Source organism: Rana temporaria, chromosome 9 (genome assembly GCF_905171775.1).
Source record: "Rana temporaria chromosome 9, aRanTem1.1, whole genome shotgun sequence".
Taxonomy (NCBI): domain Eukaryota; kingdom Metazoa; phylum Chordata; class Amphibia; order Anura; family Ranidae; genus Rana; species Rana temporaria.
This window is the reverse complement of record NC_053497.1, coordinates 8,024,045-8,039,020: the sequence shown is the minus strand read 5'-3', so window position 1 is coordinate 8,039,020 and position 14,976 is coordinate 8,024,045. Positions and strand designations below refer to the sequence as shown.

General features: G+C 45.3%; 1 protein-coding gene across 1 annotated transcript in view; it reads left to right on the top strand.

Moving 5' to 3' along the window:
* The window catches only part of PAPPA (pappalysin 1), a 327,700-nt gene that overhangs the window by 257,593 nt on the left and 55,131 nt on the right, over positions 1–14,976 (top strand). The window contains exon 14 of the mRNA XM_040322751.1: positions 12,612–12,771. Within this exon, the coding sequence (XP_040178685.1) occupies positions 12,612–12,771 (160 nt within the window). The remainder of the gene's footprint in view (positions 1–12,611; positions 12,772–14,976) is intronic.

Here is a 14,976-nt window from a genome sequence, read left to right as displayed (position 1 = left end):
TTATATTGCAGCCCTCCTGGGAAAACCAAGGTAGGTCTTATTTTCAGGATAGGTCTTACTTTCGGGGAAACACGGTAGTAATATATTGTACATCTCCTGTCCAGGACCCATCTCTTGCTCCAGGGTTACTCCAATGGACGTTTCTTTCACCACTGTGCTTCCCACCACCATCCCAAACCACATACCAGATTTTTATGACTCATACATGACCCATACACTTTCCAAAAAATTTGAGGCCAGATAAATACCCAAACTCCTTCTCCTATGGCTGATAAAGTCCGTGGGCCATATTCTCAAAGAATTACGCTGGCGTATCAGCAGATACGCCAACGTAAGTCCGATTCTAAGGCCGTCCTATGTTTAAGTGTATTCTCAAACTGAGATACACTTAAACATTCCTAAGATACGACGGCCTGCGCCGTTGTATATTAGGCTGCAATATCTACGCTGACCGCTAGGTGGCGTTTCCTTTGCGGACAGCGAAGAATATGCAAATGACTAGTCACGCCGATTCACGAACGTACGCTTGCCCGTCGTAGTGTTTTTACGTCGTTTCCGTAGGCGATACGCGGCGTAAAGATAAACATGCCCCCTAGGTGGCGTACTCAATGTTAAGTATGGCCTTCGTTCCCGCGTCGCAATTTGAAAATTTAACGTCGTTTGTGTAAGTCGTCTGTGAATGGCGCTGGACGACATTTACGTTACCGTCAAAACAAATGACGTCCGTTGCGACGTCATTTAGCGCAATGCACGTCGGGTAATTTACCCGACGGAGCATGCGCAGTACGATCGCCTAATTTAAATGATCTACGCCCCCTACCAGGATCATTTGAATTAGGAGTGCTTCCGCGGGTGGACTTTACGCTACGCCGCCGCAAGTTTACAGGTAAGTGGTTTGGGAATCAGGCACTTGCCAGTTAAACTTGCGGCGGAGTAACGTAAACGAGATATGTTACGCCGCCGGATATGTACGAGAATCTGGCCCCTTCTTCACATTATTATTTTTTTAAATCTAAAATGTATCAAAACAACTCATCAAAGGTGCAATTCACACATAAGGATCGTATTTACATCACTGGAGCGGAAGTACACTAAAAATAACTACGAGGTCTTGATGTGTGGTTTGCACCTTCCAATGTGAGCTCATTTACGGTGTTAAGAGTTTATAAAAAAAATTAAAAAAACCTGCTACGCTATCTGGCGTTCTCTTTTACGATAGATCTTTCATATATAAAACAAGCATCGCCTAAACATTTCTCCCGACAATCGAATCCACTTAAAAATCCATCCTTCAGATTCACTCACTAGATTTGAATAGTGTTGAGCAGAATACGCCATATTCGATTTCGCGATATTTCACGAATATATAGCCGAATATTCGAGAAATATTCGCTAAATTCGAATATTCGTGATATTTTATCGAAATGAAATGTTTGCGAAATTTCGCTATTGCGAATGCGAAAATAATTGCGAAATTTCGACAACTGCGGTAGGAGCACTCTGATTGGCTCAGAATATTCGTGATATTTTATCGAAATTTCGCAAAATGCGAATGCGATATTTATTGCGGAATTTCGACAACTGCGGTAGGAGCCCTCTGATTGGCTCAGAATATTTGTGATATTTTATCGAAATTTCGCAAAATGCGAATGCGATATTTATTGCGGAATTTCGACAATTGCGGTAGGAGCCCTCTGATTGGCTCAGAATATTCGTGATATTTTATCGAAATTTCGCAAAATGCGAATGCGATATTTATTGCGGAATTTCGACAACTGCGGTAGGAGCCCTCTGATTGGCTCAGAATATTCGTGATATTTTATCGAAATTTCGCAAAATGCGAATGCGATATTTATTGCGGAATTTCGACAACTGCGGTAGGAGCCCTCTGATTGGCTCAGAATATTCGTGATATTTTATCGAAATTTCGCAAAATGCGAATGCGATATTTATTGCGGAATTTCGACAACTGCGGTAGGAGCCCTCTGATTGGCTCAGAATATTCGTGATATTTTATCGAAATTTCGCAAAATGCGAATGCGATATTTATTGCGGAATTTCGACAATTGCGGTAGGAGCCCTCTGATTGGCTCAGAATATTCGTGATATTTTATCGAAATTTCGCAAAATGCGAATGTGATATTTATTGCGGAATTTCGACAATTGCGGTAGGAGCCCTCTGATTGGCTCAGAATATTTGTGATATTTTATCGAAATTTCGCAAAATGCGAATGCGATATTTATTGCGGAATTTCGACAACTGCGGTAGGAGCCCTCTGATTGGCTCAGAATATTCGTGATATTTTATCGAAATTTCGCAAAATGCGAATGCGATATTTATTGCGGAATTTCGACAACTGCGGTAGGAGCCCTCTGATTGGCTCAGAATATTCGTGATATTTTATCGAAATTTCGCAAAATGCGAATGCAATATTTATTGCGGAATTTCGACAACTGCGGTAGGAGCCCTCTGATTGGCTCAGAATATTCGTGATATTTTATCGAAATTTCGCAAAATGCAAATGCGATATTTATTGCGGAATTTCGACAATTGCGGTAGGAGCCCTCTGATTGGCTCAGAATATTTGTGATATTTTATCGAAATTTCGCAAAATGCGAATGCGAAATTGATTGCGGAATTTCGACAACTGTGGTAGGAGAACTCTGATTGGCTCTGATGCAAAAGAAGGGCGGAGAAAATAATCGGGCAATATTCCTATTGCCGAATATTCGCATTGCGAATATTCGGCAATATAAAATTATGGCTTCAGCTACTCGGCCCAGGGTCTCTAATCATACCAGCAATGCTTTTAGACGTCGATGGAGATCACTAGGATGTGATCTGTTCTAAAAATAAAATTGAAAAAATCCGAATATTCGGAATAGCGAATATTGACCGCGAAATTCGAGATATTCGCGAATACTCGAATATGCCATATTCGAGCAGAATATTGGCAATACGAATATTCGTGAGCAACACTATATTTGAACCCTAAGGGCCAGATTCAGAAAGATCAGCGGATCATTCTGCTGGCGTAACGTATCTTATTTACGTTACGCCGCCGCAGGTTTTTCAGGCAAGTGCTTTATGCACAAATAAATCGCCCGGCGGAATTCAAATTCGGCGGGTAGGGGGCGTGTATCATTTAAATGATGCGCGTCCCCGCGCCGAACGAACTGCGCATGCCCCGGCCGCGACTGAATCCCAGTGCGCATGCTCCAAATGACGTCGGCAATTCGTCATGCTTTCGACGTGTACGTAAATTACGTCCATCCGTATTCGCGAACGACTTACGCAAACGACATAAAAAATTCAAATTTCGTCACGGTGAACGACGGCCATATTTAACATTGGCTGCGCCTCATAGACCCAGGGGTAACTATACGCCGGAAAAAGCCGAACGCAAACGACGTAAAAAAAAAAAAGCGCCGGGCGGTCGTTCGTTTCTGAATCGGCGTAAATCCTCAGTTGCATATTCCTCGCGTAAAAATACGGAAGCGCCACCTAGCGGCCAGCCTGAAATTGCAGCCTAAGATCCGACGGTGTAAGACACTTACACCTGTCGGATCTTAGGGATATCTATGCGTAACTGATTCTATGAATCAGTCGCATAGATACGACCGGCCAGACTCAGAGATACGACGGCGGATCAGGAGATACGCCGTCGTATCTCTTTCTGAATCTGGCCCAATGAATGAAATCCCTTTTTTTCTACTTTTGTAATTGAACCTCGCCAGATTCTATTGGACGGGACAAAGAAAGAATGCGACGAGTCTACAGATGATAAATACGTTGTAGGAGTGTCACTCGTCCAACCATCGTGAATTCTGACCGTATTTTGGTTAATATGTTGGTTTCCTATGATCGTCAGCTCTATCTAGTGGCCATATTGTAGTATTTTCCTGGTTAAGGTATTTTAGGTTACATACAGTTACATTGGTCCTACATACCATGGCGATTATAGAACACCTCCCGTCTGGGTTCTGGTCAAGAGGAGATAGGAAGGTGTTCTGTAGTGTTCTGTAGTCATGTTCTAGGGCAGTGGTCTCCGAACTGCACCACGGGGGCCAGGTTTTTCATCCACTGATGCCAACAATGAGGCATAACTCCTCCCATTGATACCAATGATGGGGCACTATTCCTCCCACTAATACCAATGATAGGGCACTATTCCTTCTACTGATATCAATGATGGGACGCAATACACCAACAATGGGGCCCCATGATAACAACGATGGGGTACAATTCCTCCCACTTGCCATGGATATGCAGTAATGTCTGGCAGCTTACCTTGCTCTCCATGTGTTCATCCTAGAGGCCAGACACTCTCACCTGGATGCCTTTATCATCTCTCTTCCCTGTATGGCTCCACCCCAGGCCATTCCAGGAACTCTATATTAACCAGTGCGCTGCAGGTCTGCATTGCTGATCAACGTTGTTTGTTAGTTTTGTGTTCCTGCTTGCCGTGTGCTACGTTAATCTCTCTGTGTACCGATTTTGGCTTGTCCTCGACTACTCCTGTTTGCCTGTGACCCTGACCCTCGGCCTGTCCCTTGGTTATCCTCGTCTGCCTGTTGCCCCGACCTCGGCTTACCCTTCACTATCCCTTGTGTCCTGAGTGGCTGCTTCCCCTCTCTCCCTACGGAGCGTGACCTGGGGGACTCCGGGGGCCACAACCTGGGTTCAGTTGCAGCGAAAGCCATCATCACCACTAGAGGCTCTGGTGAACACCAGCTGGGCCTTAGACTCCGTGCCCTGGGGAATATTGGGCTCAAGTTTCCTGTCCATCCGCAGCAGTCTGCTATAGGGTTCACTACCCTGCGGTGCACCCCCTGACTCCAACGGGGTGCATTTGTCATCTGGCCACAGGTGACCTAACACCACTGACACGAACGTTGGGAAACGATTTCTCCTTTCTGACACCAAAAGATGGGGCATAATTCCTCCCAATGACAAGAATGATGGGGCCCAATGATACCAATGATGGGGCACTATTCCTCCGACTGATACCCATGATGGGGCACTATTCCTCCCACTGATACCAATGTCCACACTGATACCACACACAGCGCTGTAATCCTTCTACGACCCGGACCTGCCACCATGAACGATACAGCCTCCACATCACGGATGGTCCCGCCCTCGGTTATTTAAGAGCCGTCAGGTGGCTCGCGCGTCATTCAGCGGTATCGTTCATATCGGCTGAAGGGTCCGGTATGGATTTTGAGGGGGACCCCTACGTCATTTTTTTTTATTTGGCGCAGGTTTAATATCCATACCAGACCTGAAGGGCCTGGTAATGGAATTTGGGGGGACCCCCACACATTTTTTTTTGGTTTGGGGTTCCCCTTAATATTCATACCAGACCCAAAGGGCCTGGTAATGGACTGGGGGGGGCATGTTGTTTTTTTTCAATGACTTTTATCTGTATTGCCGAAACCCGTCAATTCATGAATAGCCGCGAGTAGTTTTAAATTACTTTTTTTCCTTTAGAAATGTCATTTTGTGCAGGGACAGTTCTAAACACGGGAAAATGCACAACTTTACAGGCATACTATAGACACCCCCCAGGTACAAAATTTAAAGGAATGTTACCCTTTTTAGGACAATAACTTGTATATAAGCCTTTAAAATTAGCACTTTTAATTTCTCCCATAAACTTTTAAAGGCTTTCGAATTTGCCGCAAACACCCCAAACCCGAACATAAAGCTCATCCCTAATAACAATGATGGGGTACAATTCCTCCTACTGACACGACCATTTGGACACCATTCCTCCCAATGACACCGATGATGGGTCACTACTGATACCAAAGATGGGGTATTGTTTATTCCCACTGACGTTGGGGCCATTTCTACTCCCAATGACCACAGAAGGACAGTAAACTGGCTCTTTCTTTAGAAAGTTTGGAGACCCCTGTACTAGGTTGGATACGCCGTCATATCTCTGAGTGCGGTCGGTCGTATCTATGCACCTGATTCAGAGAATCAGTTACGCATAGATATCCCTAAGATCCGACTGGTGTAAGTGTCTATCTTAGGCTGCATATTTACGCTGGCCGCTAGGTGGCGCTTCCGTATAGTTATGCGAGGAATATGCAAATTAGGTATTTACACCAATTCTGAAACGTACGTCCCGCCGGCGCTTTTTTTTTACGTCGTTTACGTTAGGCTTTTTTCGGCGTATAGTTACCCCTGCTATATGAGGCGTAGCTAATGTAAAGTATGGCCGTCGTTCTCGCGCCAAGTTTTAAAATTTTACGTCGTTTGCGTAAGTCGTTCGCGAATAGGGCTGGACGTCATTTACGTTCACGTCGAATCCAATACGTCCTTGCGGCGTACTTTGGAGCAATGCACACTGGGATATTTTACGGACGGCGCATGCGCCGTTAAAAAAAAAACATCAAAAACGCGGGGTCAAGCGAAATTTAAATAAAACACGCCCCCAACATCCCCATTTGAATTAGGCGGGCTTACCCCGCCACACATACGTTACGCCGCCGTAACTAAGGGCGCATGTTGTTTTTGAATACAGAACTTGCGCCCAAAGTTACAGCGGCGTAACGTATCGGAGATACGTTACGCCGGAAGAAAGATGCGCTCATCTTTCTGAATCCGGCCCTAGGTCTTTGGGTTTAGATTTGCGCCGTCAATTTTGAAAGTGCCAATGCTGGATCTGGGAAAGCAAGAATGGTGTAAAAGATGGGAAATCCTTTCAATGAGCTTTGTTATAGATTTGTTTTGGATGTAGAAACGCGAGTGAGGTTATGGCATACATAATTAAATAGTGTGGAGCATCAGTGCCAGGAAGTTCTACATTGACCTCATGATTAATGAATGTGATGCTTGATTTGGGAAACTCAAAGTTTTCGTGGCTTTTGTTGCCTAAAGACTTTTAGTTTGGGGTATTGGTAGTGTTTACATTTTTATCGTCCTGAGGAAGTTGGGTGTGCTATATAAGCCCCCAAAAAGTGGAAAGGCAGCCAGTAGTATGCCGTTTTTATCTACTGCTGCTGCCACTTTCTTCATTGCTTCTCCTCCATCATCACTTGCTCCGTTGCTTGTTCTCCATTGCCACTTACTCCATTGCTTCTCCTCCCTGCTATTTTCTCCATTACTTCTTCTCCATTGCCACTTACTCCATTGCTTCTCTTCCTTGCCACTTGCTCTGTTGCTTCTCCGTCATCTCTTGCTCTGTTGCTTCTCCTCCATCGTCTCTTGCTTGGTTGCTTCTCCACCATCATCACTTGCTCCGTTGCTTCTCCTCCCTGCTTCTTTCTCCATTACTTCTTCTCCATTGCCACTTGGTCCATTGCTTCTCCTCCTTGCCACTTGGTCCATTGCTTCTCTTTCGTCGTCTCTTGCTCCATTGCTTTTCCTCCATCATCACTTGTTTTGTTGCTTCTCCTTCATTGCCACTTACTCCATTACTTCTTCTCCATTGCCACTTACTCCATTACTTCTTCTCCATTGCCACTTACTCCATTGTTTCTCTTCCTTGCCACTTGCTCTGTTGCTTCTCCATTATCTCTTGCTCCGTTGTTTCTCCTCCATCGTCTCTTTCTCTGTTGCTTCTCTTCAATTGCCACTTATTCCTTTGCTTCTCCTCCCTGCCACTTTCTCTGTTACTTCTGCTCCATTGCCACGTGCCCCATTGCTTCTCCTCCATTGTCTCTTGCTCCGTTGCTTCTCCTCCATCGTCTCTTGCTCCATTGTTTCTCCTTCGTCATCACTTGCTCCGTTGCTTCTCCTCCATCGTCTCTTGCTCCTTTGCTTGTCCTCCATTGCCACTTACTCCGTTGCTTCTCCTCCCTGCTACTTTCTCCATTACTTTTTCTCCATTGCCACTTGGTCCATTGCTTCTCTTCCTTTCCACTTGCTCTGTTGCTTCTCCTCCATCATCTCTCGCTCTGTTGCTTTTCTTCATTTGCCACTTTTTCCTTTGCTTCTCATCCATTGCCACTTTCTCTGTTACTTCTGCTCCATTGCCACTTGCTCCATTGCTTCTACTCCACCATCACTTGCTTCTTCTCTTTTCCAATGTCTTGGTATGCTGACACCTTAAGGCCCCGTACACACGAGAGGATCGATCCGCTGGAATTGATCCGCGGACCGGTTTCAGCAGATAGATCCCCTGGTGTTAGGGTTGCCACCTCATCCCTTTAAAAAGGAACACATATTAATTACACAGGTTCTGTGGCTAATTAAGGAGGTAATTAGACTCATTTGGTGCCTTTCCTGCAATAAATTAACCTCAGAACCTGTGTAATTCATATGTGTTCCTTTTTAAAGGGATGAGGTGGCAACTCTACCTGGTGTGTACAATCCAGCGGATATTTTTCCGCGGATTTTTTCCCCCGGGGATGGATTTCCAGTCCGCTGATCCGCTGGTCTGTACAGACTCACCGGATCAATCCGTCCGAATCCATCCCTCGCATGCGTCGTAATGATTCGACGCATGCGTGGAAGTCCTTATATCACAGCGTCGCGCACGTCGCCGCGTCATCATCGTGGCGACGGCGCGACACGTCACCGCGGACGGAATTCCGCAGGGATTTTGATCTCATGGTTAGTACAACCATGAGATCAAAATCCGCCAGAGGATTTATCCGCGGAAACGGTCCGGAGGTCCTCTCGTGTGTACTAGGCCTAAGAGTTCCCTTCACTGGAACTAAGGGGCCAAGCCCAATCCCTGAAAAACAACCCCACACCATAACCCCCCCTCCACCAAATGATTTGTGCACAAAACAAGGTCCATAAAGACATGGATGAGCGAGTTTGTGGTGGAGGAACTTGATTGGCCATGCACAGAGTCCTGACCTCGAGCGGAGACTGTGTGCCAGGCCTTCTCGCCCAACATTAGTACCTGACCCCTCAAATATGTTAAACCTTCCCATAGACACACTCCTAAACCTTGTGGCCTTCCCAGAAGAGGTGAGGGTGTTATAGCTGCAAAGGGCGGGGCCAACTCAATATTGAACCCTACGGACTAAGACTGGGATGCCGTTAAAGTTCATGTGCGTGTAAAGGCAGGCGCCCCAATACTTTTGGTAATACAGTGTATTTGTAGCCACCTGTATTCTATATTCCCGGGAACACAGCGATATCACACAGATCCTCCAAATATAATTTTCATTTTTTCCAGCCAGCACTGATTTCCTCCGTTAGACATGGCCGGTTCTCTTCCTCTGTCCCAGAAGGTCTTTGAGCCTAATCAGCATTAACGTTTCGTACAGCTGACATTCCAGAAGAGGGAACGTTCCAGAATATCCCAAAACACAAATATAATAACGAGAAGACAACAAAATGACAAGTCTCAGTATTGTTGCGCTCGGGAGAACGTTGGGTTCGGTTAAAGGGAACATAAATCAAAAAGGATTCCTCGGCACATCGATTGACGGAGCGCCTTCTACAGAATACAAATCCTCGATGTAAAGCTGAAGGCGAATACACCGATGAAATACAGACATTGCAGTTCTTATACCTGCCAGAAAGATTTGTATTTCTTCTTATCTCTTCCTGAGATTTTCTCAGCCCCCCCCCCCCCACCAGCATACACCCAGACAGATGACACCCCATTACTATTGGGAATACAATGGCGTCCGCTCCTCAGCCCACTGCATGGAGATTGGAGCAGCAGAAGTGGGAGGAAATTTAAATAATAATGTGAAAAATTTGGGGGGAGGGGCATTTGTATGGCGCCCCCCGGAGTCAATACTTTGTAGAACCCCCTTTCTCTACAAGTCTTTTTGGGGCTGTCTCGACCAGCTTTGCACATCTAGAGAGGGACATTTCTGCCCATTCTTCTTTGTAAAATATCTCAAGCTCTGTCAGATTGGATGGAGAGCGTCTGTGATCAGCAATTTTCAAGTCTTGCCACAGATTCTCAATGGGATTTAGGTCTGGACTGTGACTGGGCCATTCTAACACATGAATAGGCTTTGATCTAAACCATTCCATTGTAGCTCTGGCTGTACTTTAGGGTCGTTGTCTTGCTGGAAGGTGAACCTCTGCCCAGTCTCAAGTCTTTTGCAGACTCTGAGGCCCCGTACACACGACCGAGGAACTCGACGTGCCAAACACATCGAGTTCCTCGTCGAGTTCAGTGTTGAAGCCGCCGAGGATCTCGGCAGGTCGACTTTTCCCATTGACTAACGAGAAAATAGAGAACATGTTCTCTTTTCGGCCCGACGGGTTCCTCGCTGAAAAGTGTACACACGACCGGGTTTCTCGGCAGAATCCGGCTCCGACCGAGTTTCTCGCTGAATTCTGTCAAGAAACTCGGTCGTGTGTATGGGGCCTCACAGGTTTTCTTCTAAGATTGTCCTGTATTTGTCTCCATCCATCTTCCCATCAACTCTGACCAGCTTCCCTGTCCCTGCTGAAGAAAAGCATCCCCACCACATGATGCTGCCACCACCATGTTTCACGGTGGGGATGATGTGTTCAGGGTGATGTGCAGTGTTAGATCTTTTTACCACACATAGCGTTTTGCTTTTAGGCCAAAATGTTGAATTTTGGCCTCATGTGACCAGAGAACCTTCTTCCACATGTTTGTTGTGTCCCCTCCCCCCACACGGCTTCTCACAAACTGCAAACAGGACTTCTTATGTCTTTCTTTCTCCAATGTCTTTCTTCTTGTCACTCTTCCATAAAGGGAAGATTTGTGGAGAGACTACTAATAGTTGTCCTGTGGACAGATTCTCCCACCTGAGCTGTGGATCTCTGCAGCTCCTCCAGAGTTACCATGGGCCTCTTGGCTGCTTCTCTGATGAATGCTCTCCTTGCCCGGCCCGGTCAGTTTAGGTGGACGGCCATGTCTTGGTAGGTTTGCATTTGTGCCATACTCTTTCCATTTTCAGATGATGGATTGAACAGAAGCTCCGTGAGATCTTCAAAGCTTGGGAGATTTTTTTTATAACCTAACCCTGCTTTATACTTCTCCACAACTTTATCCCTGACCTGTCTGGTGTGTTTCTTGGCCTTCATGATGCTGTTTGTTCACTAAGGTTCTCTAACAAACCTCTGAGGGCTTCACAGAACAGCTGTATTTATACTGAGATTACATGATACACAGGTGGACTCTATTTACTAATTAGGTGACTTCTGAAGGCGATTGGTTCCACTAGATTTTAGTTAGGGGTATCAGAGAAAAGGGGGCTGAATACAAATGCCCCCCCCCACACACACACTTTTCACATATTTATTTGTAAAATACTTTGAAAACCATTTATCCTTTTCCTTCCACTTCACAATTATGCGCCACTTTGTGTTGGTCTATCACATAAAATCCCAATAAAATACATATTTATGTTTTTGGTTGACAAAATGTGGAAAATTTCAAGGGGTATGAATACTTTTTGTAGGCACTGTGTATGTTTATATATATATATATATATATATAATGTATATATATATATATATATATATAATATACTGTGTACATGAATACTGTGGGCCAGATTCTCGTAGATCGGCGTAATTTTGTGCGGCGTAGCGTATCCTATTTACGTTACGCCTCCGCAACTTAGACGGGCAAGTGCTGTATTCTCAAAGCACTTGCTCCGTAAGTTGCGGCGGCGTAGCGTAAATAGGCCGGCGTAAGCCCGCCTAATTCAAATTTAGAACAGGGGTCGTGTTTTATGTAAATAACTTGTGGCCCGACGTGATTGACGTTTTTCACGAACGGCGCATGCGCCGCCCGTGGAATATCCCAGTGTGCATTGCTCCATAGTACGCCGCAAGGACGTATTGGTTTCGACGTGAACGTAAATGACGTCCAGCCCCATTCACGGACGACTTACACAAACAACGTAAAATATTCAAAATTTGACGCGGGAACGACGTCCATACTTAACATTGGTACGCCGCATGTACGCCACCATATAGCAGGGGTAACTTTACGCCGGGAAAAGCCTAACGTAAACGGCGTATCTGTACTGCGTCGGGGATTCGCGTATCTAGCTAATTTACATATTTCTAGGCATAAATCAGCGTACACGCCCCTAGCGGCCAGCGTAAATATGCAGTTAAGACCCGACGGCGTAAGAGACTTACGCCGGTCGGATCTAATAGAAATCTATGCGTAACTGATTCTAAGAATCAGGCGCATAGATACGACCGCTCAGACTCAGAGCAACGACGGCGTATCTGGAGATACGCCCTCGTATCTCCTTTGTGAATCTGGGCCTGTGTGTGTATATATTTATATATATATATATTTGCAAAGAAGTGGAGGAGAACTGCACCCGGTGTACAAGTGCCAGCAAACAGGTCTTCACAACGACCATATATATATATATATATATATATATATATATATATATATATATATATATGAAAGAGTTTAAGAGTTGCTGCACTGAAAATCGTTTCTTTTATTTTCAAATATGTTCATGAAGATATTTGAAAAATAAAGAAACGATTTTAAGTGCAGCAACTCTTGAACTTTTTTCATATATATATTTATCTATCTATATAGATATCTATATATATATATATATATATATATATATATATATATATATATATATATATATATATATAATTGTTTTTTTTTTTGTAAAATATATTGGATAGAGGAATTAATTATTTTTATTTTTCCTGACAGCTGCATTAATTACTCTTGCGAGGATACGGTCTGCCCGACGTTGGTGGTGGAAAATGCTGCTGTTGACTGCTCAAATGGTCACTACAACGGGGCCCACTGCGAAGTGGTGTGTCACACCGGCTATAGAATACGCATGCACAGGAACAGGGACCATCTGACGGTTAGTAATCAGATAATACGTGGCACATAGTGTGTGGCTTCCTTGTTTCGGAAATGTTCAATCATTCAAATGTTTAAATTTATCATTGTACAGAATTTGGAAGGTGATAACTTGGTGAATAAAATGTGATGGATACCCGCTTTTGTAATTTCCTTGATTTGGGTTCTGGAGTCCAGAGACTCAAAGAGCTTTGGGACAGAAGAACCCTGGGTCAGAAACCATGAATCAGACCGAGACAGAAGGACAGTTAGAGCCATTTCACACTGGGGCGGCACGACTTCGGGGGCGACTCGGCAAGGCGTCCTGAAGACGACTTCAGAGGCGACTTGCAAAATGACTTCTGTATAGAAGTCAATGCAAGTCGCCCCGAGTCGCCCCCAAAGTCGTACAAGAACCTTTTTCTAAGTCGGAGCGACTTGCGTCGCTCCTATTAGAACGGTTCTATTGAATAGAATGGGACGCGACTTGTTAGGCGGCTGAGTCGCCTGACGAGTCGCCCCAGTGTGAACCGGCTTTTAAATCACAATTGTTTAATATTTATAATAATAATAATAAAAAGATAAACAGAGTAGGCGAAGTCAAAACATAGCCAGAGTTCAGGAACCGGATCGGTGTGACAGCTCTGGTGAACGGGAGTGAACCACAACTGCGGATAGCAAGGATTTATGTGAGATTTCAGTACTGAGCCCCAGGCGTCACTCCAATCAGAACACAGGAGTTCGGGGGTTCTCTACATCATCTCTCTCTCACATAAAGGAATACATTGAGCTTCTAGGGGTGGACGTATTACAACATGCGACCAACCCCTAGCGTTTAAAAGTATACAATACACGTGAAGATTCCAATGCACTTCTGAATGCAAGTGATTATCAGTACGGGACCCCAGGCATCACTCCAATCAGGGAACAGGAGTTTGGGGGTTCTCTACTTTTTACCACTTCAAAATAAAGAAGTACATTAGGCCACTAAGGGAATAGGTATGAAATACCTTCAACCCTTAGCATAGAAAAGTTTAGGCAAACATGTTCAGTAACTTAGGGCATGGGGCCAAAAACAAGTAAGAACTTATGTCAAGCACGTAGTAAATAGGAATTGTGATAACAATTAATAGTTGTGTAGCGCTACCCCGCAGCAGCCGCTGGATAGAACAGGGGTGGCATGTTAACTTCTGTGATGCGTCTAGGGGTATGATGATGATGATGAGCAATGACGGAATGTCCAAACAGCAAGGTGTCTTTTTCTGTGCTTTTATTCTTGCCCAACACGACAAACAGTGAACTTGAGGTAGATAAAAGGTTGGTGAAAAGGAGAAAGTTGCTGACTCAGGCTTGGATAATACAGAAGCAGTCCTGCTTCAAATAACACTTTACTTTATGGTGTACCTGGACAGGCCTCTCACACCGACCTGGCAGCCAGGGTATCACTGGGAGCACTGGAAGAAGAACAAGTCTCTGCCACAGACCTGGTGCAAATGAATATCGGGAAAGAACCTCTGCCACGGGCCCTTTCCTCGGAAAACGTAGAATTATGAAGTGAATCTTCTCCAGTAAATTTAGTGCCTGAATCTCCCTCAGGTAGTCTTCTTGCTTTTGGGTCACCGACTGATAAGTTGCAACATCCAACTTCTCAGTGTCCGGCAACCCCAATCCCCGAGGGATTGTCTAGGCCCTGTTGGATCGCCTGCCTCCGGGTTCACCTCAGACTGCCTCCCCACCGAACAGCACAACTCGCTTGGGATCTTCCTCTCAGAAATTGGGGACCCAGTCGATCACTGGGGCCCCTTTACAGCTTCAGTTGCTCCAGGCCAACATGGCCCAGAACTGGGAACGCCGCGTAGCACGTGCGCCCCGGCCTGGTAGGCCATATCGCTGGGGCCCGTGATGTGCGCACACCCTGAAGGTGGGTGCCGCACCTGGAACAAGCACCAGAAAAACGAACCCCACAAAATGGCGTCCGCTCAAGAAGTACACTCCCCCAGCATGCCCCGCGAGGGAAAACCCCTCCCGATTGCTTGCTGGCAAGAGGCGCTTCTGACTGAACTCCACTGCTGCCACCTGTCGCCCAGAGGTGGAAAGGTACCTCTGGAACACAGAATAAACCAACAGCACAGCCCAGCAAGAGTAGAGGCCCAATTTACATGAATTAGCTGGATGAGAGTAAACTAACTCTCTCATCCCCCTCTAAATTTAAGATAGCACCTGGACT